A 25,021-nucleotide genomic window follows, 5' to 3' on the forward strand; every position below is an offset into this window, starting at 1 on the left:
GAGTCAAAAGTTTTCTGATCCTAGCATAAACTGTGCCCATCATTATTATTTTATTTTGGTTTCCTTTCTAATATATGAGAAAATTCAGGGGAAGAGAAATAGGGGAAAAAACCAGTAAAATAATTAAATGGTTAAAGCCATATTTTAAACTCACTGCAGAAAATCTAATTTTTAAATTGCTCTGAGAATTTCTGACAGTACACTTATCCTTTTGCCATTAGTGAACTGATTCAAATATGGGCTCAGGTCGATAATGATAAAAATAATTACTAGTTGACAGAGATTCAGAGTCATAATTGAGATGAGTAGATGATTTTGCCCATGATCCATTAGAGGTAAAAATCCTAGGGTGCAATTTAGGAAAAGCATATTCTTCCACCCTCTTTTTCTAATACCGTCCTATTTTAATCCATAAATTAAATTTCAATTTCTTCCTCTGCTACAGATACTCGTATGCATTAACTGCTAAGACTGATACAGTGGCATGGATCATAAAGGAGGATAAACAGAATGTTGAGATAAACGTTGCTCAGGGCCATATTTGCAGAAAAATTCCAACCTTGCTAAATATTGTGAAAATTGTCATAAAAGGCAGAGATGTGTGAGGACGGAGGGGAACTGATCAAAACACCCACTGCCTCTCTCTTGGCAAGTGCAGGATTTTTCTCTAGTCCTTTGGCCGGTCTAAATTCTAATATCTTCTGCTTGTTTTGGTGCTGTAGATTAATCAGATCCAGATTCTTGTGTCCTTAATCATGTTAAATAATAAATTGAAATACTAATTAAATGGGCAAGTCTTTCATGGGTTGTTAGCTGCTTTTAACACAATTTAGCAGCTGGAAGCAGAGAGGGGAGCCAGGGCCACGTGTCTAGCCAGTCCTGCTCAGACCACTTGTAGTCCATAAACCACAATTGAGGAAACACTAATCTAGGCTGCTTTGGCTTTGGCTTTGGCTTTGGCTCCCTTAATGTTCACAAGTGTGATTTTTTGAGCACAAGTGGCCTATACAGGTTTTGCAGACAGTCATATAGGGGAAAATATTCTGGGCCTGATTCTTGTAGAATCACAGAAATGTAGGGCTAGAAGGGACCTTGAGAGGCCATCTAATCCAGTCCCAAATGCTGAGGCAGAACCAAGTAAATCTGACAGGTATTTCTTCAACCTGTTCGTAAAATCCTCCAGTCATGGGGATTCCACAACTTCCCTTGGAAGCCTATTGTAGTGCTTAACTACCCTTCTAGTTAGAAAGTGTTTCCTGATACATAACCTAAATCTTCCTTGATGAGATTAAACCCATTACTTCTTGTCCAACCTTCAGTGGACATGGAGAACAATGGATCACAGTTGTCTTTATAACAGACCTTAACATAGTTGAAGACTGATATCAAGTCTTCTTTTCTCAAGACTAAATCTGCCCAGTCTTTTTAACCTTTCCTCATAGGTCAGGTTTTCTAAACCTTTTATCATTTTTGTTGCTCTCCTCTGGACTCTCTCCAGTTGCTCCACATCTTTCATACAGTGTGGCTCCCAGAATGGGACAGAGTACTCTAGCTGAGTATTTATACAATGTCTTTCTGGCAGTCTAAAGAGGCCTTAAAGTGAGACTAAATTAGAATTAAGGAGACTGCCTTCGGGTAAATACGAATCAAGCCCTTTTGTGGCTGCAGTGTTGTGAAGTGTGGAGCAGCAGAGGAATCCTAATGTGGTTTTCAGTTGGTGTTTAATTATGGTCATAGCGCATTGGCTCTGGTCAGAGGGAAAGGAATGGATTTGGCATAGGTGACATAGGTCAGTAATAAGCATTAGTAACACTGTCTCCTGGCATGTCTGCAATAACCTGCAAGTGGCTCTGCTCAAGTCAGCCCTTGCTGCAAGTTATTCTGCTGCATCCAACCAGAGCCAATCCAATCTTTTTATTTACAATTCTCTTGTCTACTGCTGGGAAATGCGTTGGTAACACAATTAAACTGAAGCCAGAGCCAGGTATCAATGAATTCCCCTGCCTGGAAGGTTTAACAGTAGCCAGAGGGGCGAATGGACACCATTGCTTTGAGTGCAAACACTTTTAGATCCCAAACCTGCAAACGCTTGTGTGCATGTGTAATCCTTCTGCCGGGTGGAGTCGGCAGCAACATGGCTGGGTTCAATGGCCAGAGTTCCTCTTAACAATACAAAACAGAACTGGCTGGATCCACCAGCTAATAATGGGGGAAAACTTAACACCACCTCTGGGTGTGTCTAGAAGGCAATATGTCCCCTCGCTCAAGCACTGAGTCTGTGTATAACAAAAGAGAACTTTTATTAGGAGGGAAAGGGAACCTGGCATTAATTTGGGAAAACACCACAACCACTTACCAAAGCATGTGACCATAAGCAAACCCAACCCCAGCCTGTACTGGGCATTGTCCTTTGCCTCAGTCCAACGAATGAATGCTCCTTTAAGACATCACTCCCCTCTCTCTTGCAGCACCCCACTCACAGTTGGTGGTCCTTGGTTAGTGAAGACCCAGAGGTCAGGAAGAGAGCTCATGGGGGTTCACCTCCCTCTCCTGGGATCAAGCCAGGCCTCTGTTGCTGCCTCTGCAACTGGCTCACTGGCTGCTGTCCCTCTGCAGCTGCTGACTACTGCTGCCATTGCTTCCCTGCCACTGCTGGCCACTGTCCCTCTGCTGCCACTAGCCACTGCTGCTTGCTCCGCCCACAACAGCACTTTCTGAGGTTCTACCATTTAACCCAGCTCTCAGTGATTTCAGCAAGTTGTGGGGAACCTCACGGCTAGTACAGTCTCTATGCTGTCTTTCACTGTCCCCGAACAAGGCCTAAGGCTCAGCAGTGATGTCATCTCTGGGAATCACCAACCAGAAATGTGGACTTTCAACTGAGTCCAATCAGCTCTATTGTTAACTTCTGGAAAGATGCCAATCAAATAGCATCAAGGAGTCCTTGGGCAAAGTCTGTGCTACCAGATAAGAACACCTCTCCCCCTCGCCCCCAACAACTATCCCCTTCACTGGGATTTGGCATCCTTACCCTCTGGTTAGCAAGTGAGGTTCAGTTTAGGGTCACCCCCTAAATCAGGGCTTGCTTCTTTGTCCATATCAGCTATCTTTTGCTTTTCCTACAATCAAAGATCTGCCACTTTTTGTTCATGTTCAAACTATAGCTTGTTTTTCACTAATAGCATTCTCACTGCTTCTGCTTCAGCAGCTGCAACTGGGGCAGGTGAGGGCAGAACCCCTGCTCCCTGGTCATTGTCCATAAGCAAATCTCTCATTACCTGATCTGAGCTATCTCCTTTAAGGGTTATTTTTCGTTCTTTACATAATTATTTAAACTTCTTTGAGTCACAATCCACATATGATTGTGATTCACTCATTGTCAGTCCTCTTCAATCACCAAATCTCTCAATATCAAATTGCGAGTGTCTGATTAGCATGGGGTTCTGACCCAAAGCTTAATTGATTTGGTTCTATGGATCCTGCCAACTACACCAAATGTCACCATGCTTCAGTGGGTCACAGCTGAGGATACCAGATTTGGGACAAACCGCTGAGAAATAGGGCAGACTCACCCCAAACTGGTGGTTATTCTATTATTAGATATACCAAGCCAGAAACAAAAGTAAACTTCTGTCTGACCACACTGGTTAACAAGAAGTCCAAACGTCAGTCTCCTTAGGCTTCCCAGCCCTTGTTTCACCACCCAGACACTAGACTTTATGATCGGTGGCTACTTAAAATCAATTTAATCAAACAAAGGGTTCTTCAGATCTCAAAAGATTAGCCATACACTCAGGTCAATATATAACCCAGATCTTAGCCAATAATCATGCTGATGCCAATCCTTTAATATCTAATATCTAAAGGTTTACTTGTAAGAGAAAAGAATAAGGAGAGATTTTGAAACAGTCAAAGAAATCACATACATATAATCATTGCAAAGTTCTTGGAGCAAGTTTGTAGCAATGATGTTACAGACTCCTGGCTTGTAAAGTCTCTGATAACTTCTAAAAGATTGGAAGGTCCTCAGTCCATTGGTTGTAATGTTCCTGTTAGTGTAAGTCCATAGTCCAGAAATCAGAGCAGGAAAGAGGGAACTTTTCCATTGATACCTTACATGACATGACATACTTTGTACAAGATTTGTTGCGATTGTATAACAATGGCAATATTAATGACATAACTGGTCATTTTTCAATCATACAGTGTCACATATGGATAATAAAGAATGGCTTATTAGATTAGGATAAATACTGGATGATTGGAGGAGTAAGTGACTAGACTGGTAATGATTCCAGGCCACCCATCTCAGATGATGAGGATGACAATTTCCATTTCTGTTGCACATAGGAGCCCTAGATATGGAGCAGGACCCAACAAGAATGGTAGGGGAATGAAAAAAACAATCCTATAGAAAGATATTGGGACTCAGATGTAAAGACTAGGATTGTTTACCTTAGAAAGGAGACAAATAAGAGGCATCCTGATAAAAGTATATAAAATAATGAATGGCCTAGAGAAGGGACATTGGGAGCTTGTGCTCTCCATGTCTCCCAAAAAAAGAACAAGGTAAAAGGTGGCAAATTAAAAATTGATATAAGGAAATACTTCTACACAATGCATATGTCAGGATTCCCTCCTCACTCTGAACTCTAGGGTACAGATGTGGAGACCCACATAAAATACCCCCTAAGCTTACTTCTACCAGCTTAGGTTAAAACTTCCCCAAGGCACAAATTCTTTGCCCTTGGAGGGTACGCTGCCACCACCAAGTGATTTAACAAAGAATCAGGGAAAGGACCACTTGGAGTTCCTATTCCTCCAAAATATCCCCCCAAGCCCTTATACCCCCTTTCTTGGGGAGGCTTGAGAATAATATCCTAACCAATTGGTTACAAAGTGATCACAGACCCAAACCCCTGGGTCTTAGGACTATAGAGAAATCAGTCAGGTTCTTAAAAGAAGGATTTTATTTAAAAAAAAAGGTAAAAATCACCTCTGTAAAATCAGGATGGAAAATAACTTTACAGGGTAACAGAAGATTCAAAAATACAGCAGAACTTCCCCTAGGCTTAGTTTCAAAGTTACAAAAAACAGGAATAAACCTCCCTCCAGCAAAGGATAAATTCACAAGCAAAACAAAAGATAATCTAACATGCCTTGCCTGCCTTTTACTTACAATTTTTTTAATATGAAAGACTTTTAGGATGGTTTATAGGAGAAGGAGTTTTTTGACCTGATGCTTCTCTGCTTCCCAAGAGAACACACACAACAAAGCCTTCTCCCACCACCACCCAAGATTTGAAAATATCTTCAATGGGGAAAGAAGATATTTTCAAATCTTGGGTGGTGGTGGGAGAAGGCTTTTGGTCAGGTGCCAACCAGTTTATTTGAGCTTCTTAACCCCTTACAGGTAAGGAGGAATTCTAGGTTACCCTTAGCTGTATGGTTATGACTGCATAGACTGGGGAACTCATTGCCACAGGTGGTTGTTGAGGCCAAGAATTTAGCAAGATTCACAGAGGGACTGGTCATTTGTAAGGTAACAAGAATAGTCCAAGTTATACTGGTTAGTGCTATGAAAAATTTGGAAGGGATATTAAATCTCATGCACCAGGGTTTAAGACAGTCTCTCAGTATTATGGATTAAGATGAGATCTCCATGGGAGCCGATTATCCCATTTCTGCCTATTGTGGGTTTCTTGCATCTTCCTCTGAAGTATCCAGCACTGGCTACTGTTTGAGACAGGATATGGACTAGATGGACCTTTGGTCTGATCCAGTGTGATCATTCTTGTGTACCTCTGACTAATGTGCGGGAATGAATGGGGTAAATCAGAGTGAGTCAAGGCAGTGAGTGAAAGGTGAGGTGGTGTAGTGTGGGGCTGGAGAGTGTGTGAGAAACTTATGGGAAGTGTGCTTTTGTGATGTGGGGAGTATGTATGTTTGTGTGTGATAGTTGAGGTGCGAGCATGCATCCACACATAAGAAAATCCAGAATGTGTATGTGCATGTGTAATGAATGAGAGTGACACAGGTGGTGTGAGAGACACAGAGAGATAGAGAGTCCATTCAGAGCTGTGCAGTAGGTGAGGGGTTCCTGGACTTGAGGAAGGGAGACACCTGTATTTATGGTGGAGGTGGGGGGCGGAGAGGATAACAGAGTTTTGCTTGGGCTAATTTGTTTTCTTGCCAACTTTTCAATGCTGAGGAAATAGCAATACAACTGTAGGAGCTTCCTGCAAACTGACAAAATCCAACAGACATTAATATAACTGTTCCTGGGAGTATCTTCAATTGACTCTCTCAGTCTTAAATGTACATTCCTATAATCCAGTCTCTTTGGGGAAAAGTGGGTATTTATTGTATTTATTTATTTAGAGATTTTTAGAGTTTAATTCTGACAACTGAATCCCCTCCTTATACCTTAGGACTCACCCACACTGTGGGGAGTGCAATGCTTGGGTTATACTGTTTTCTACTTACCTGTACCTTCAAGGGCAGACCAGACCAGAGGGGTACATGTGTAGTATAGTGCTTAGTATGATGGCAACATGGTCTCAGTTGCGGTCTCTAAGTGCTGCTGTAATACAGAATGCTGGCTCTTTAACTTTCTGAGTGTCAGATCCTCACAAGGCAAAGACAGTCAAACCAGGTACAGCATTTCTCTTAAGACACTGGGGCCCAGATCCTCAGCTGGTGTAAACTGGGAGAGCTCTGCTGAAGTCAGCTGAGGAGTTGGCCCTTTATTGTCTTCTGTTTGATACTGCTAAATAGGATCTCATTCACTGCACATGACAGCTTGTCTGTTGGGACAGGCAAATGAATTGTATACAACATACAATACAATTCTAAATGCATAAAATCTTTTTCAGAAAGAAAGCTGATCTAATGTTATGGCTCCCCAGAATACTTCCTTCAGAGAAATAATTGATAGCTGTGGTTATTTCTAAAATAATCTGAATAAGTATTCCCAGAATGACAGGCAATCGTTACTTTATTTTATTAGTATTTGACATTAGGGTCAAGTTGTTATAAAAACAAATTGCTGAGCTAATGCAGCTGTTGAAAGCTGGATACTGTGGTTTACAGAATGATTTGGCAGAACCTAATAAACTGAGCTTCTGTTTGCTGATCTACTTAGCTGCCGAAAATGTAAATTACAGGATCTGTGGTATGTAAATAAGTGTAGAGAACCTGAAAAATTGTATAGTGGAGAGGAAAAAGGAATCCAGGGAAGAAATGTCGTCCAGGCATAGGAATGGGAGACAATGGGAAGGACATCAGAGGGCACTGTAGGAAAAAGCAGTGGGACATGGGAAAGCTTTTAGGAGCCAAACATTTAGGGATCAGTTCTGCAACCCTTCCTCACCCTTGAATAGCATAGAAATGAACCCTTCTAATCATGTGATCAAGTGCCACTCGAGGTGAATAAGGTTGTAGATTTTGCCCTTTTAACTGGTGGAAATTAAGAGATTTCATGGAAAAAATCAATAGTTCTAGAGATAATTTGGGCCAAATTCAACCATCAAATAAAATCTGAGCAACCCCATCAGTTTCAAGGAGGTTACCACCAATGGGACTAGAGAGGAGTTCTTTTTGTTAATACACACGCACAGATATGATCAGAAAAGAGCCATACAAATGGAATGCGTCTCCCTAGAATTTTTTTTTAATAAATTGCTTATGACCTTTGTTGTAATTATCACACATGTCTATGGTGCACTTCACCATAGCATCTTGGAACCCAGCATGGATCTTGCATTCTTCAGATCTAGAAGGAAGTAGTGGAGCAGCATGGAGGCAGGAGGTGCTCATGCAAATGTCTCCTGCCTCTGCGCATCTGGGGAGCAAAAGAGGTTCCTATTCTGCTGATCCCCAGAAGCCACGTGGTTGCCTCACCCATTCCAAATTCCAAGAGGAATCAAATGCTTCTGCAGATGCTATTGATATTTTCCTGTCCTGTGGGCTTCTCTGTGGGAGGGGGTAGTTACCCTTTGATTACATTACCGTACAGTGCAATATTTTACTTACAATTATATTTGATAGTCATCAGCGTGAGTCAGTCTACTATGATTAGAGGGTTTGATTCTCTGTTAGGCCAGGATCCACTCAGCACTGCAGAGCTATTCTAAACTCTGCAGGCAGGTTATTGTCCCCAACGGACCATATGTTAGAGCAATAGCTGGTGTGCAGCATGCTCTGGCCACACCCCTCCCATGCCCCTGTTGTGATCATTTCTATGATCAAAATTCAAGATTCAAAAGTGTTAATGTAACCCTGTCACTATACAACACTAAACAGTTAAACATGACTCAGGGTTTCAAGTACAGAGACCTTGTCCTGCTTAGTGCCATGGCAAACACATAATTAAACATCATTTAAACCTTTTATTAAAGATACAAAAAAGAAGGAAAAACAGTTAAAGTACTCGAAATATGAAGTATTAAGTAAAGGCTTTTGTTTTAACAATACAATTTTGTTTCCCTTTCCCTTTAGCTGTAAAGAGTTTCTATAAGGAAAACACCATTGTTTGGGGGGGAAAAGAGGAAAAGTAAGCTGAGATGGACTGGAGCTGTTGTTATTGCTGTTGTTGAAGTCCAGTCCACTTTTAATAAGACAAAACAAGACAAACACACACAACAGGAAAAAAGAGAAGAATAACAAAGAGAGAAACACAAGATTCCATCTCCAGTGCTGACTCTCACTTGCAACCTCACTGCTGGAAAAACATTGACATAGCATATGGTCTTAGCCACTTTGAAACCTGGAGAAGTCATACTTGCGTAAGGCTGTTTAGGGCATTGCTTTTAATTGCCTTATTTGTCACAGGCTCACAGCAGTGTAGCAAAATATACAGACCTGGCTGGCTAAGACAGGCTCTTATTAGACAGAAGGCAAAAGGAGAGGGAAAAAAGAGGGAAGAAATAAAGTGGGGAAGGAAAAGGCCATATACAGGGGTGTGTGACAGCCACATGGCATTTGGGATTTAGCAGAAACCAATGGAGATGATGATGTTGTCTGGTCCTTTTCTCTGGCCCAGTCCGGTCAGGATCAGGTCAACAAAGGCCCAATGATGCCAAGGTGGATCTCTGGGACCCAGAAGATGGTGGGAATAGCAGCCATTATGGTAATGCTTGCTCCTTCCCAGACCATCTGTCTCCACCAACCAGCCAGTTAATTTGGTTCGCCTCCTCCGAAGTTTTTTTTAGGATCTCAAAAGGGAGTGATGGTTGGAATAGCCCATGGTCTCATTTTGCTGAGCAAATAGGTTTAATTTCTGACACACCAATTTTTGTCCATTGATTTAAGAACATAAGAACGGCCATACTGGGTCAGACCAATGGTCCATCTAGCTCAGTATCCTGTCTGCCAACCGTGGCCAATGCCAGGTGCCCCAGAGGGAATGAACAGAACAGGTAATCGTCAAGTGATCCATCCTCTGTCACCCATTCCCAGCTTCTGGCAAGCAGAGGCTAGGGACACTCAGAGCATGGGGTCGAGTCCCACGCCTCTTGTTTACCAGACATGACCTTAGTACAGTCCTTAAGTTATATCACAAGACTTTTTGTTTGGATTAACACAACCTTTTGCCTCCCTTTTCCCATCAACTTTTTTTTTATAGATGACTGGAACATTTTATAAACTTTTCTCCACTTTCCGACAGTTGAGCTCACATTTGGGGTAGCCCTACGAGGCCCCAGTTATTACAAAACCCCTCCCTCCCCCACCATCTCCTACACTGGGCAAGGAGAGGGGAAGAAGCTTTACATCACCAGAGATCTCCCATACACCTGGGGAATTCTCACCTGGCTAGATATGGCCTCTTCAAGGCTCTTGCATCACCAGCGTGGCACAGAGGGTCCAGAGCAGGAGAGAGAATCTGCCCCATAATGTTTATCCATTAACCTCTCTGCAGTCATAGGACAAAAAGAGGGGGTGAATGGGTTACAGATCGCTGTAATAAGCCATAAATCCAGTATCTCTGTTCATTCTATGATTTTTAGTGTCTAGCAAAGTTATGGATTGAAGTGCCTAGGCTCATCTTTTGAAAGTGTTGTGCAGGTTCCCTTTGAGGATGAGGACTGATAGGTCAGATATCACTTCATCTACCTTTTCTCTCTAATATCCTGGCTCCAATGCAACTACAGCTACACGGCATCTCAGTCACTGTAGAGACATTTAGGAAGTTACAGTCCTTGCCCCATAGACGTTACAAGCTGAAAGAAAAAAAGGGAGGGAATAGGATGCCACATGTGAACAACATGATCAGGGTGCTCACAAAATCATTAGTCCAATGTTGTTTTAGTTTCTTTTATTTTAAGGTTGGAAATACGTTCTAACTGCAACTACCTACCCATAATTAATTAGTCAGTCATATAACTGACTGTAACTATCCATATCATATAACTGACTGTAACTAACCATTTTTATACTGCCTCAAATCATAGAATCATAGAATATCAGGGTTGGAAGGGACCTCAAGAGGTCATCTAGTCCAACCCCCTGCTCAAAGCAGGACCAATCCCCAACTAAATGTCCAAGGGTTCACTCAGAAAGATGCAGATGAATGTATCATTTAATTTTGAGCAGATGATTAGCTTGTCTTCCTTTTATTACAGCATCGGGGAAGTTATTTTAGAACAGTGCTCTCAATCTTTCCAGGCTACTGGACCCCCTTTCAGGAGGCTGATTTGTCTTGCGTACCCCCACTTAAAATCCACTTGCTTACAAAGTCAGACATAAAAATGCAAAAGTGTCACAGCACACTCTAACTGAAAAATTGCTGACTTTCTCATTTTTACTATATAATTATAAAATAAATCAATTGGAATATAAATATTGTACTTATATTTCAGTGTATAATATAGAGAGCAGTATAAACAAGTCATTGTATGAAATTTTAGTTTGTACTGACTTTGCTAGTGCTTTTTATGTAGCCTGTTGTAAAACTAGGCAAATATCTAAATGAGTTGATGTACCCACTGGAAGACCTCTGTGTACCCCTAGGGGTATGCATACTCCTGGTTGAGAACCACTGTTTTAGAAGTTATACATTATTAGCTTCTAAGGCCAGAAGGGACCATTATGATCAGCTAGGCTGATCTCCTGCAGAAAACAGGCCATAGAACTGTTTTGATAATTGGGCTGACAAATTAACCCTAACTGTAAGATCAACTGTAAAAAGTATGTAAAAGTTCATAAAATGTCACAATAACATAGAATAATAAATGTTAATGGGAAAAGGTATGTAAAGCAGACAGAAAAAGTGAATTAGTCTAAACAAAAAGGCCTGCTGATATAACTAAAGGACTGTGTTACAATCATGCTTGGTAAAAACAGAAGATGTGGAACTGGAAATTAATGAACCAAAATTGGTGTGTTGAATGTTAGACCTAAATGGTGGGCTAAATAACCAGGGAATGGGCTATTCCACCCACCAATCTCCTGGTGGGTCCTTAAGGAAAGAGACTTTGAGAACAATTGGAAGAACAGACAAAGGCTACCAGAACGAGCGTCACCATCATGAATGCCACCCCCACTGGCTCCTGGGACTCTGGAATTTCTTTGTCCTAAGCCTGAGGGATATCCTGACCAGACTGGGCCAGAGAGAGGGCCCCAGACAACATGGCCACCCCCACTGGCTCCTGGGACTCTGGAATTTCTTTGTCCTAAGCCTGAGGGATATCCTGACCAGACTGGGCCAGAGAGAGGGCCCCAGACAACATGGCCACCCCCACTGGCTCCTGGGACTCTGGAATTTCTTTGTCCTAAGCCTGAGGGATATCCTGACCAGACTGGGCCAGAGAGAGGGCCCCAGACAACATGGCCACCCCCACTGGCTCCTGGGACTCTGGAATTTCTTTGTCCTAAGCCTGAGGGATATCCTGACCAGACTGGGCCAGAGAGAGGGCCCCAGACAACATGGCCACCCCCACTGGCTCCTGGGACTCTGGAATTTCTTTGTCCTAAGCCTGAGGGATATCCTGACCAGACTGGGCCAGAGAGAGGGCCCCAGACAACATGGCCACCCCTACTGGCTCTGGCTAAATCCTAAACACACCTGGGATGAAATAGGGTCGTACTTGAAAAACAGCAGCAACAACAACTCCAGCCCATCTCAACTCATTTCTTCTCTTTTACCCAAAAGGACAGTTATTACCATCTGTAAAACCATCTCTGAGAGCAGATTGTTCCTGCTAAAACTCTCTCCAGCTAAGGGAAAGGGAACAGGAAATGTTGTTAAAATGAAAGCCTTACTGAACACTTTATACTTCAAACCCTTTCATTGTTTTTCTTTCTTTTTTGCATCTTTGATAAAAGGTTAAAAGGATTTTTAATGGTGTATTTGCCATGGAATTAAACATGAGGTCTCTGTATACCAGACCCAGGACCTTGTTTAACACTGTTTAACGTTGAACAGTGACTTTGTTATGTTAACCCTTTAGCCCATATAGCCTATCTAACTTAACTGGACAGACCTTCATCCAATACTTTCTCCATCAAACCCATAACTTACATTTGAGCTATTGGCTGTTATAAATTGGAAGTGGTCCATTCCACTTTAATGACATTACACTACTTTTCACTAGCTGAGAATATGGCCCTATGTATTTTTCTAATGTAAACTTTTTAAGATGGGAACATAGGGACATAGGCCAGGAAGGGCCTTCCTGGGTCATTGAGTCCAGTCCCTTGCTATCATAGGCAACCCCATCATAGAATCCTGTTCATAAATTTATCAAATTCCACTCCTCCACTCCTGCTATGGGAAGGCTGTGCCATAACCTCACTCCACTGATGGTTAGAAACCTTCTTCTAGTTCCCAGCTTATGTTTATTCATGGTCAGTGTAAATACATAAGGTATATTTTAGCTTCTGGAAAAAATAGACATGAAATATTCCTATTAAACATCCATTGACCTTTTAAAAAAATGTAAAGTGGCCTATATATTAAGCAAAACAGTATATGCATGAGGGATGTGAGTAGAGGGAAGTAGGTCACTATTTTATAGCTTTGCATGCTAGCTGCATTGCAGAAATGGCATGGAGAAAGTGAACAAGAAAGTGTTTTTTACCCCTTTGTATAACACAAGAACCAGGGGTCACTCAATGAAATTAATAAGGATCGGGTTTAAAACAAATATAAAGAAGCACTTCTTCAGACAACACACAGTCAACATGTGGAACTCATTGTCAGGGGATGTTGTGAAGGCCAAAATTATAGGTGGGCTCAAAAAAGAATTAGATAAATTCATTGAGGATAGGTCTATCAAAGCCTATTAGGCAAGGTAGCCACAGACACAACTGTCTGCTCTGGGTGTCCCTAAACTTCTGATTTCCAGCACCTAGGACTAAGTCACAGGGGATGGATCACTTTATAATTGCCCTGTTCTGTTCATTGTCTCTGAAGCATCTGGCACTAGCCGCTGTTGGAAGACAGGATACTGGTAGGGTGACCATGGGTCCTATTTTGGCCAGGACAGTCCTTTTTCAAAGCCCTGTCCGGGCCGTCTCAACAGCTTTGGCGAAGCCGGGCATTTGTCCCATTTGCTCTTGCTAACTGATCATCAACTGGCAAGAGCAAACAGCACAAATGCCCAGTTTTGCCAAAAAAGCACCCCAGCAGGGTGCAGAGGAACTTGAGTGGTAGGCGGGGGGCGATGCCAGCCCCACGTGTGTGTGTGTGTGGGGGGGCATCTCAGGCCAGCCCTGCATGGGGGCAGGGGTGCTCAGGCCAGGGACTGTTGCCAGCCCTGTGCAGGGGTGATGCAGGGTTCAGGCTAGTTCCGCACTGGGGCGAAGGGGGCCCTTGGGCTAGCCCCAGGTGGTGTCCTCTTTTCCTTTTGGGGAAATATGGTCACCCTAGATATTGGGCTAGATGGACCATTGGTCTGATCCACTTTGGCCGTTCTTATAGGTAACCACATCAAGGCTCTGCATTGTTTAATGTGCATTCTGCTTTAAATGTGTCATGAGTCTAGCACGTGAAGTATCATTTGTGGGGAGATAGTTACAGGACAGGAGCCGACTGTGTTTCCTCTCTGTTTTAACTGGTGCCTTCCCAGGCAGTTACAGTCAGTCAGTTTCAGCAAGTTCTAATGTCACACACACTTGAAGGAAGTTTTCAGTTCCCTGGGGGGTCTCTGCTGTACAAAGAGCAAACACGCGGGAGGGGCCAGGGACTCCAGGAGCAGGCGGCTGGATTCTTGTGGGGACCCCCCTGAAGCTTTTAACAAAATCCAACGCCAGCCTACCAGGGGAGAGGGGCTTCTCCCACCTTCGGTCTTAAAACCCTTCACTTTCAAAACACTAAGGCCAACTGTAATATGATTCCTGGACCGTATATCCTGTAAGAGGTGGGCATGCACTTGCATTGCACTAATTTCCATTGCAGCTTGGCGAGAGAGGGAGAGCGCGCGGCGCGGAGGCTCAAAGTGGAGAAACTCCTCCAGCAGCCAGTGCCACATCACTATTCTGACCGCACACAGAGGCGCTCCAGCATGCTTCTGAGGCTCCTGCTGTTTCTTGGTGCCCTGGTGAGGGTCACTGAGCCTGCCCCACGCTGTGAACCAGGCCAGGAAACCTTAGGTAAGGCTAAAAACTAACAAGCACCCCTTCATTCCTTTCCCCCAGCTCTGCTTCTGGAGGAAAACAGAAAGGGAGCAAACTTCAGGCTGAGGGAGGGAGAAATGAACAATATTCTCGGCCCCCCCTCCAGATGTGGGGATCGGATTGCTCTTCGGAAGGACACACAAACTTGCAATGCTAGTAACGTGTTTATGGTCTAAGCCTGAATGAGAAGGAAGCCAACTGTGTTGCTTTGTGGTAGAGGAACAAATCTCTGATGGTGGTGGATGTAAAATGTTTCCCCATCAGCATTTTGTAGAGCATGTGTGGCTGTGTCTCTTTGTTGAAGTACTTACAAAGTTACAGTCTATGGGACTAGGCTGACCAGATAGCAAATGTGAAAAATTGGGATCCCTTTTTTTTTCAGGAGGGGGGTACAGTTGCTTATATAAGATAAAGCTCCCAATATTGGGATAGTCCTGATAATATCAGGACGTCTGGCCACCCTACATAGGATCCTCTAACTCCTGCTTTGGGGAACACAGAAGATTCTCCCTCTTTCTGGCCTTTCTTTCTCAGAAAATGAGCCTCAGATTGCTGAAGATGAACTTTTGACCTGGTGTGTGTTTTTGTGCTTATGAAAATCTTCTTCTCACATTTACTTTTTGGTTACTTATTAAGTCCAAAGGAACTTTTATTTAGTCCAAATGAATTTCATTAGGAGCTTAGTGTGCTGGATAGCTGTAGATTTTAGCATGTTATAACCCATACAAAGTTTGGATAGATTGATTTGATAGACACTTTTACACACACTGGAATAAAGGCTAGATTTATATAGGAGCACTTGGTTAAAATGAATTGAAATCTTTTATTTCAGTAACTAAAGTTACACTTAAAACTAACCATTGCTGAAAAACTTTAGTAGCCTTTAAAAAAATGTATACAGCATTTTTTGTTTTGTTTTTTTAAATTAGCTTAATTCTGATTTTATGTACATGGGCATAAATACAGGGTAATTCTAGTGGAACCAAGAGTTACACCAAAGAAAAGCCAAAGGTAAGGGAGAGGAAATTATGTCCAGTAGATTCCAATTTAAAATGGTTTATAAAAGACATTATATTTTGTTTTATAACTGGGAATTTGTCAGGGGAGGAAGGAAGTTAACCTGAAATTGACCTAAATGTTACCCACAGAAGTTCAGCTATAATTTCAGTTTTTAAATATAACCCATAGACTCTATTTTGAGGCTGAAATGGCAGACTACAATTCTTGGGCAATGGTGCATACAATCTGTCAGTGCAGCTTTCACAAACCTCAACGTGAGGTCTACCATAGACTGAAGGGGTTTATTTTTGTATCATGTTGCTCAAAGATAAGTACCACAGAATATTCAGAGCTAGTTATGGGAAGAGACTATATAGGGTACAGTACACAGTTTCTTTAATTGGAGCATAATCAGATCCTACAAAGTCACTTGGAGTTTTGCCATTGACTTCACCATGGGCAAGCACAATACATAAAGATAAAATTCAACTGGCAGCACAGGCTTGCAAAATGCCTTCACTGCAACAGAACTGCCACCTTTCTGAGTAGAAAGGAAAGGTAGTTGTAGTCAGGCTCACAGATAGTGCACACCCTGCATGTGGAGACCTAGGCTATACACCAGCCCTGAGTAGGGCAATGCAGATGGGTGTTAGAAACAGAAAAGGAACTGGCCAGTGGGTCCAAAGTAAGATGGTTTCAGTTCCCCATGGAAGTGAGTGTGAGGGAGTTGCATCTGCCACTGGCAAAGGAGAGGAGCATTATCCTGGAATTCCAGAGATCTGGGTTCCATCCCTGGCTCTGCCTTTGGTCTTATGTGTGACTTTGGGCAAGTCACTTTGCCTCCCTGTGCCTCCATTTCCCCATCTGTAAATTGGGGATAATGATACAGATCTATATAAGAGTATTATTATTATAATCCGGACCAAGAACAAGACAGGGAGTTGAGAGGATGGGATTCCATTCTGGCACACAGCCTGTTTCCCAGAGGGTCATGGATAATGCCCTAATGCCAGTGAAATGGTATATTTCACTGGGAACTGGAATACATCACTTTGTCATTAGTGTCAGGAAAAATAAAAACGAAACAGAGGCAGTCTGCAATCACATGGCTGAAAATACTAAAAGTGGACGATTTCCTCTTAGATTGGACCAGCTCTGCTATTGAGACACTGTAAGCAATAAAGCTTTAGGGAGCAAATTAATGAAGATAATAGGTTTACTAAGAATGGGGTACTCAAAAGTTCTCAGCATTGTCCTAACTCTGCTCCCAATGAAGTAAATGGGAGCTTTAACAGCTCCTTCCATGGGAACAGAGTTAGGGCAATGCTGAACACTTCTGAAAATCCCATCCTAAATGTTTATTTATGAGTGCAGGTGAGCTGTGAGGGGCATACATTTTGCAATTTGCCTATAGCAAATCACTTTGCTCATCCAAATACCTAGGGCTAGTGCTGAGAATATATACAATATTTAGGTGGATAGGAAGGAGTCTTTGTGTATGTCTATTTGAAGAAAGGTTTCAGAGTAACAGCCGTGTTAGTCTATATTCGCAAAAAGAAAGGGAGTACTTGTGGCACCTTAGAGACTAACCAATTTATCTGAGCATAAGCTTTCGTGAGCTACAGCTCACTTCATCGGTGTAGCTCACAAAAGCTTATGCTCAGATAAACTGGTTAGTCTCTAAGGTGCCACAAGTCCTCCTTTTCTATTTGAAGAAAATGTAACTGCTATCTTCGCAGCTGTCTCTAGTGCCACCTAGTGGTTAAAGGGCAGAATTGTGTTAGATATTGTTACCACAATTTGTGATATAAAATACCTAAAGTTGTTAGGCCCCTAAGCAGGAGATTTCCAAAGGTATAAAGGACATTTAGGCATCCAGATCCCACTAACTTTCAGTGAAAACCTCCCCCACAAATCCATATTCAGGTATCTCCCTATTAACAATATGCCAGACACATCCTACAGATAACCTTGTCCAGCTGGGCTAAGCATAGCGTGATTGCCTGTGCCCGTCACACTCCAGAAAGCTTATAGTTAAATAATAAACTTGGACAGCCATGGCCAATTTGACTTTGCCCCTGAGATCAAAAACACTCTCACCCACACCCGATGACCCTTTGCAGGCCAGAGAAGGCCGGTAAAACCAAATGTTTTTGGAATAATATTTTATCTCTATAAAAATGTTTTCAAAACATGTATTTCTCTATGGACCTAATCAAAAGCCCATGAAAATCATTGCCTTCCATAGGCTTTGGAAAAGGCCCTATCTCTGTGTGTGACTGAATGTACTATAGTACACGTGAATAGTGATTTATCTGCCTTAGATATTTCTAAAACTACTTTTCCCTTGATGTCTATATCTACACACACACACACACTCAGATGAAATCATGCCAAAACAAACGCTAATGCAAAACTAACACTAAAGTTATGAACTTAGACATACCTAAGTTAATGGGCCAAATTCTGGTCTTGGTTACACATGTTCAAATTTGGAGGTTTTTCATTGATTCATTTGAGTTATGCTGGATTTATACCACTATAACTAGGAGGAGAATTTGGCCCAATAGTTCCCCATCAGTATTAACCTAGCCACAGTAGACATCTGTCAAGGTTCCTCCCCCACTCTGAACTCTAGGGTACAGATGTGGGGACCTGCATGAAAAACCTCCTAAGCTTATCTTTACCAGCTTAGGTCAAAACTTCCCCAAGGTACAAAATATTACACCCGTTATCCTTGGAATGGCCGCTACCACCACCAAACAATTACTGGTTACTGGGGAAGAGCTGTTTGGACGCGTCTGTCCCCCCAAAATACTTCCCAAAACCTTGTACCCCACTTCCTGGACAAGGTTTGGTAAAAAGCCTCACCAATTTGCCTAGGTGACTACAGACCCAGACCCTTGGATCTTAAGAACAATGAACAATCCTCCCAACACTTGCACCCCCCCTTTCCTGGGAAATGTTGGATAAAAAGCCTCACCAATTTGCATAGGTGACCATTGTTCCTAGATCCAAGGGTTTGGGTCTAGGAACAATGAAAAAGCAGTCAGTTTTTTACAAGAAGACTTTTAATAAAAAATAGAAGTAAATAGAAATAAAGAAATCCCCCCTGTAAAATCAGGATGGTAGATATCTTACAGGGTAATTAGATTCAAAAACATAGAGAACCCCTCTAGGCAAAAGCTTAAGTTACAAAAAAGATACACAGACAGAAATAGTTATTCTATTCAGCACAATGCTTTTCTCAGCCATTTAAAGAAATCATAATCTAACACATACCTAGCTAGATTACTTACTAAAAGTTCTAAGACTCCATTCCTGGTCTGTCTCTGGCAAGAGCAGCATACAGATAGACACAGACCCTCTGTTTCTCTCCCTCCTCCCAGCTTTTGAAAGTATCTTGTCTCCTCATTGGTCATTTTGGTCAGGTGCCAGCGAGGTTACCTTTAGCTTCTTAACCCTTTACAGGTGAGAGGAGCTTTCCCCTGGCCAGGAGGGATTTCAAAGGGGTTTACCCTTCCCTTTATATTTATGACACGCCCCCCAAATCTCAGCTAGGGTGGAACACTGGCTGGGATTTCTTCCTGGAGCTCTAGGAAAAACAGAGTTAATAAGACACATGCATCTCTAAATATACTACCAAGTACATAAAGACTAACAATATTTTCCACATCTCAAGGACGATTTTAACCAGTTGATTCTGGGAAACTTTCACGGGAGAGTGCATCAGCCACTTTGTTCGAAGCTCCTGAGATGTGTTGGATGTCGAAATCAAAATCTTGGAGAGCTAAACTCCACCGAAGAAGTTTTTTGTTAGTTTCCTTGACGGTGTGAAGCCACTTCAGTGCAGCATGGTCGGTTTGCAGGTGGAAACGCCGTCCCCAAACATATGGGCGTAGCTTTTCCAGAGCGTAGACAATGGCGTAACATTCTTTTTCAGTGACTGACCAGTTGCTTTCCCTCTCAGACAGTTTTTTGCTGAGAAACACTACAGGGTGGAATTCTTGATCAGGTCCTTTCTGCATTAAAACTGCTCCCACACCACGTTCGGACGCATCCGTGGTTACTAGGAACGGTTTGTCAAAGTCTGGGGCCCTTAGTACAGGGTCAGACATGAGTGTCGCTTTAAGCTTGTTAAAGGCCTTCTGACACTTTCCGGTCCACTGAACAGCATTTGGCTGTTTCTTTTTGGTTAGGTCTGTTAGTGGGGCAGCGATTTGGCTGTAGTGCGGTACAAATCGTCTGTAATAACCGGCCAAGCCTAAGAAGGATTGAACCTGTTTCTTTGACTTTGGGACAGGCCACTTTTGGCTAGCATCCACTTTGGCCTGTAGGGGGCTGATAGTTCCTTGACCCACCTGGTGTCCAAGGTAAGTCACTCTGTTTAGGCCTATTTGACACTTCTTAGCCTTAACAGTTAGTCCTGCCTCCCTTATGCGCTCAAGGACTTTTTGTAGATGTTCCAGGTGGTCTGCCCAGGAATCCGAAAATATGGCCACGTCGTCAAGGTAGGCGACTGCATATTCTCCTAATCCCGCTAGGAGACCATCTACAAGTCTTTGGAAAGTGGCGGGTGCATTTCGCAGCCCAAAAGGGAGTACATTAAATTCATACAGCCCGAGATGTGTGATGAAGGCTGACCTTTCCTTGGCAGATTCATCTAGCGGTACCTGCCAGTACCCCTTGGTTAAGTCCAAGGTAGAGATGAACTGGGCCCGTCCCAGTTTCTCTAATAGTTCATCTGTGCGTGGCATTGGATAGTTGTCTGGGCGAGTTACAGCATTTAGCTTACGGTAGTCCACGCAAAAACGTATTTCCCCATCTGGTTTGGGAACTAGAACCACTGGAGATGCCCATGCACTTTCAGAGGGGCGGATTACACCCATCTGTAACATATCCTGGATCTCCCGTTCTATAGCAGTTTTAGCTTGAGGAGACACCCGGTAAGGTTGGACCCTAATTGGGTGAGCATTACCTGTGTCAATGGAGTGGTATGCCCGTTCAGTCAGTCCTGGGGTGGCTGAGAACGTTGGCGCGTAGCTAGTGCACAGCTCCTGGATCTGCTGTCGCTGCATACGCTCAAGGGTCATGGAGAGGTTCACCTCTTCCACACCACCAGCACATTTCCCTTCGTAGTAAACACCTTCAGGCCACTCAGCGTCGTCTCCTCCCTGGGCTGTAAACTGACAAACCTTTAATTCTCTGGAATAAAAGGGCTTTAGAGAATTAATATGGTACACCTTAGGCTTCCGGTTGGAGGTGGGGAATGCTATGAGATAATTAACAGCTCCCAGGCGCTCCTGGACCGTGAATGGCCCTTCCCACGATGCTTCCATTTTATGGGCCTGGAGCGCCCTTAAGACCATGACCTGGTCTCCTACTTTGAAGGAACGCTCTCTGGCATGTTTATCATACCAGGCTTTTTGCTCTTTTTGAGCATCCTGTAAGTTTTCTCTAGCAAGGGCTAAAGAGGTTCGGAGGCTGTTTTGTAGGTTGGTTACAAAGTCCAGAATGTTAGTTCCTGGAGAAGGTGTAAATCCCTCCCATTGCTGCTTCACCAACTGCAATGGCCCCTTAACCTCACGGCCATATACAAGTTCAAATGGGGAAAACCCTAAACTGGGATGTGGTACAGCTCTGTAGGCAAAGAGCAACTGCTGCAACACTAGGTCCCAATCATTGGAGTGCTCATTTACAAATTTACGTATCATGGCCCCCAAAGTTCCATTAAACTTCTCCACCATGCCATTTGTTTGATGGTGGTAAGGAGTGGCAACCAAGTGATTTACCCCATGAGCTTCCCAAAGGTTTTTCATAGTTCCTGCCAGGAAATTAGTCCCTGCATCTGTGAGGATGTCGGAGGGCCAACCTACCCTGGCAAAAATGTCTGCTAGTGCCTGGCACACACTTATAGCCCTGGTGTTGCTCAGAGCTACTGCTTCCGGCCATCGGGTGGCAAAATCCATGAAAGTCAGTATGTACTGCTTTCCTCTGGGTGTCTTTTTCGGAAAAGGACCCAGAATATCCACAGCTACTCGCTGAAATGGAACTTCAATGATGGGGAGTGGCTGGAGAGGGGCTTTGACCTGGTCTTGGGGTTTTCCCACTCTTTGGCACACCTCACAAGACTGGACATAGGTAGAAACATCCTTGCCCATTCCCTCCCAGTGGAATGACCCCCCCAAACGGTCTTTGGTCCTGTTCACCCCAGCATGGCCACTAGGGTGATCATGGGCTAAGCTCAAGAGCTTGGCCCGGTATTTAGTTGGAACTACCAACTGTCTCTGAGGATGCCAGTCTTCCTGGTGTCCACCAGAAAGAGTTTCCTTGTATAAAAGTCCTCTTTCTACAACAAACCTGGATCGATTAGAAGAGCTGAGAGGCGGTGGGTTGCTCCGTGCCGCCGTCCAAGCTCTCTGGAGGCTTTCATCTGTTTCCTGTTCGGTCTGGAACTGTTCCCTTGATGCTGGGGACATCAGTTCCTCATGGGATTGTGGACCTAGGCTTGGTCCCTCTGGAAGCGATATAGGGGATGGAGCTGTTTCTGTTGACTGTGAACCGCTCTCCGCTGGTGCACTGTGTTGGGATTCAGGCTCCGGCTGAGCCTCTTGTGTAGGGTTATCGGCTGCTGCCAGTTCAGGTTCGGTGGGGCCTTCTGGTGTTGAGGTTGCAAGTACTGGATTCAGTGCTGACACGGGGTCTGGTGTTGGTTGTTCGGCTGGTTCCGGTTCTAGGACTGGTTCCGTCTGGGTCTCTGGGACTGGATCCACTACTGCTGTTGCAGACATTGGCCTGGGGTCCGGGTCCATCACCTCTGACTGGGTCCTGATAGAAGTTTCCGGAACAGAGCTAGGCCTCACGGCTTGTTTAGCCTGGCTGCGGGTGACCATTCCCACCCTCTTGGCCTGCTTCACATGATTGGCCAAGTCCTCCCCCAACAGCATGGGGATGGGATAATCATCATAGACTGCAAAAGTCCACATTCCTGACCAGCCCTTGTACTGGACAGGTAACTTGGCTGTAGGCAAATTGAAAGAGTTGGACTTGAAGGGTTGAATCGTCACTTGGATCTCTGGGTTGATTAAATTGGGGTCCACTAAGGAAGCATGGATAGCTGACACTTGTGCTCTGGTGTCCCTCCACGCGGTGACCTTCTTCCCGCCCACACTCACAGTTTCCCTCCGCTCCAAGGGTATCTGGGAGGTATCTGGGCCTGTGGACCTCTGGTGTGATTCCGGTGCAATGAACTGTAATCTGTTGGGGTTCTTGGGGCAGTTGGCCTTTACATGCCCCAGCTCGTTACACTTAAAACATCGTCCAGCTGACGGGTCACTGGGGCGAGGAGGGTTGCTGGAGAACGGGGTGGTGGGACGATAAGGGGTCTGGAGGGTTCTTTGGGAGGTAGGTGGGGCTTTGGGCGGCCCCCGGTAATAAGGTGTGGTCTGGGGTGGTCCCTTCTGGTCTCCGCTCCAACTGCGACCAGTTTTCTTCTTCTCTGCCACCTCCACCCATCTGGCTCCAATCTCTCCTGCCTCAATTACAGTTTTGGGTTTCCCATCTAGGATGTATCTTTCTATTTCCTCAGGAACACCCTCTAAGAATTGTTCCATTTGCATTAGGAAGGGCAAATTTACTGGAGATTCAACACTTGCTCCTGATATCCAGGCATCCCAATGTTTCCCAATGTGGTAGGCATGTCGGGTAAATGACATGTCTGGTTTCCACCTTAGGGCTCTGAACCTCCGACGAGACTGCTTGGGTGTTATCCCCATTCTGACTCTCGCCTTGGATTTAAACAGTTCATACTTGTTCATGTGTTCTTTAGGCATTTCAGCTGCCACCTCAGCTAAGGGTCCACTGAGCTGCGGCCTCAGCTCTACCATGTATTGGTCAGTAGAGATGTTGTACCCAAGGCAGGCCCTTTCGAAGTTTTCTAGGAAGGCCTCAGTATCATCGCCTGCCTTGTAGGTGGGGAACTTTCTGGGATGGGAAGTGGTACTTGGAGAAGGATTACTAGGGTTTGTTGGGATATTCTGCTGAGCCTTTATCTTCTCCATCTCCTCCACATACTTCCTCTCTTTTTCCTTCTCCTCCAGTTCTTTGTCCCTTGCTTCCATAGCTCTCCTGTGAGCAGCCGCTTGGTGTTGTTCTGCTTCTCTCGCTGCCTCCCTTTCTTGTTCCTTCTTCAGCCGCATGAGTTCTAACTGTCTTTCATGTTCCCTTTGTCTTTCCTCAGCCTGAAATTTGGCTAATTCCAGCTGTAGTCGAGCTGAGGATTTGGTCATTCTAACCTCTCTGTTTTTAACTAACTTTACACCCGAGGTTTAGAAATAAACAAACAAAACTTGGCTGTAAAATTTTGCTGTGCTGCAATAGAATACCTATTCTCTGATAGTGATTGTCAGCCTACAGAAAAAGACAATTCTCTTGTCTCTGCTCTGGGCCCAAATTAAAGCAAAAAACCTCCAACTACTTGGAAACCTGCTTACCCAGCCCAAAGAAAAAGCAAATGGGTAGAACACACACCCCCTATTTACTTTTAGGAAGAAAAGAAAAAAAAACCTCTGGATTGGAAGATTTCCCTGCAGGAGTTAAGTACCCTGCCTCCAGGCAAAGAAAACCTGCAATTCACAAGATAATCCCCTTTTGTCTCTGCTTGGCCACAAAGCAGAGAGAAACCAAGCTGCTTTCAGTTTCAAAGCTGCTTTCTGGACTTTCTTTCCAAAGAAAAAAAAAATTTCCTTTTTAAAATCTGTATTTCTAGTTCAAAAAATCTCAACTGGATCTCAAATGATTTCAGGTTAATCCCACCACTGTGCCACCATGTCAAGGTTCCTCCCCCACTCTGAACTCTAGGGTACAGATGTGGGGACCTGCATGAAAAACCTCCTAAGCTTATCTTTACCAGCTTAGGTCAAAACTTCCCCAAGGTACAAAATATTACACCCGTTATCCTTGGAATGGCCGCTACCACCACCAAACAATTACTGGTTACTGGGGAAGAGCTGTTTGGACGCGTCTGTCCCCCCAAAATACTTCCCAAAACCTTGCACCCCACTTCCTGGACAAGGTTTGGTAAAAAGCCTCACCAATTTGCCTAGGTGACTACAGACCCAGACCCTTGGATCTTAAGAACAATGAACAATCCTCCCAACACTTGCACCCCCCCTTTCCTGGGAAATGTTGGATAAAAAGCCTCACCAATTTGCATAGGTGACCATAGACCCAAACCCTTGGATCTAGGAACAATGAAAAAGCATTCAGTTTTTACAAGAAGACTTTTAATAAAAAATAGAAGTAAATAGAAATAAAGAAATCCCCCCTGTAAAATCAGGATGGTAGATATCTTACAGGGTAATTAGATTCAAAAACATAGAGAACCCCTCTAGGCAAAAGCTTAAGT

At 43.7% G+C, this 25,021-nt stretch overlaps 2 protein-coding genes across 3 annotated transcripts in view; one reads left to right on the forward strand and one right to left on the reverse strand.

Annotated features, from left to right (window-relative positions):
- Positions 1–5,377: 5,377 nt before the first annotated feature.
- Positions 5,378–24,517, reverse strand: LOC125636210 (uncharacterized). Of its 2 annotated transcripts, none has more exons than XM_075128056.1 (4): positions 18,915–24,517; positions 10,114–10,220; positions 9,810–9,913; positions 5,378–6,806 (listed from the first exon to the last, which is right to left on the reverse strand). In XM_075128056.1, exon 1 carries the CDS (start codon positions 23,901–23,903, stop codon positions 19,305–19,307), a length of 4,599 nt encoding a protein of 1,532 aa, XP_074984157.1. In that variant the 5' UTR covers positions 23,904–24,517; the 3' UTR covers positions 5,378–6,806; positions 9,810–9,913; positions 10,114–10,220; positions 18,915–19,304. The 2 variants fall into 2 exon arrangements, with proteins under 2 accessions (XP_074984157.1, XP_074984158.1); XM_075128057.1 differs by lacking the exon at positions 5,378–6,806 and adding an exon at positions 6,980–7,293.
- CPZ (carboxypeptidase Z) overlaps positions 14,382–25,021 on the forward strand; it is a 66,841-nt gene continuing 56,201 nt past the window's right edge. Inside the window, exon 1 of the mRNA XM_048848995.2 lies at positions 14,382–14,592. Within this exon, the coding sequence (XP_048704952.1) occupies positions 14,505–14,592 (88 nt within the window). The 5' untranslated portion in view covers positions 14,382–14,504. The remainder of the gene's footprint in view (positions 14,593–25,021) is intronic.

The sequence above is a fragment of the Caretta caretta genome, chromosome 4 (genome assembly GCF_965140235.1).
Source record: "Caretta caretta isolate rCarCar2 chromosome 4, rCarCar1.hap1, whole genome shotgun sequence".
NCBI lineage: Eukaryota > Metazoa > Chordata > Testudines > Cheloniidae > Caretta > Caretta caretta.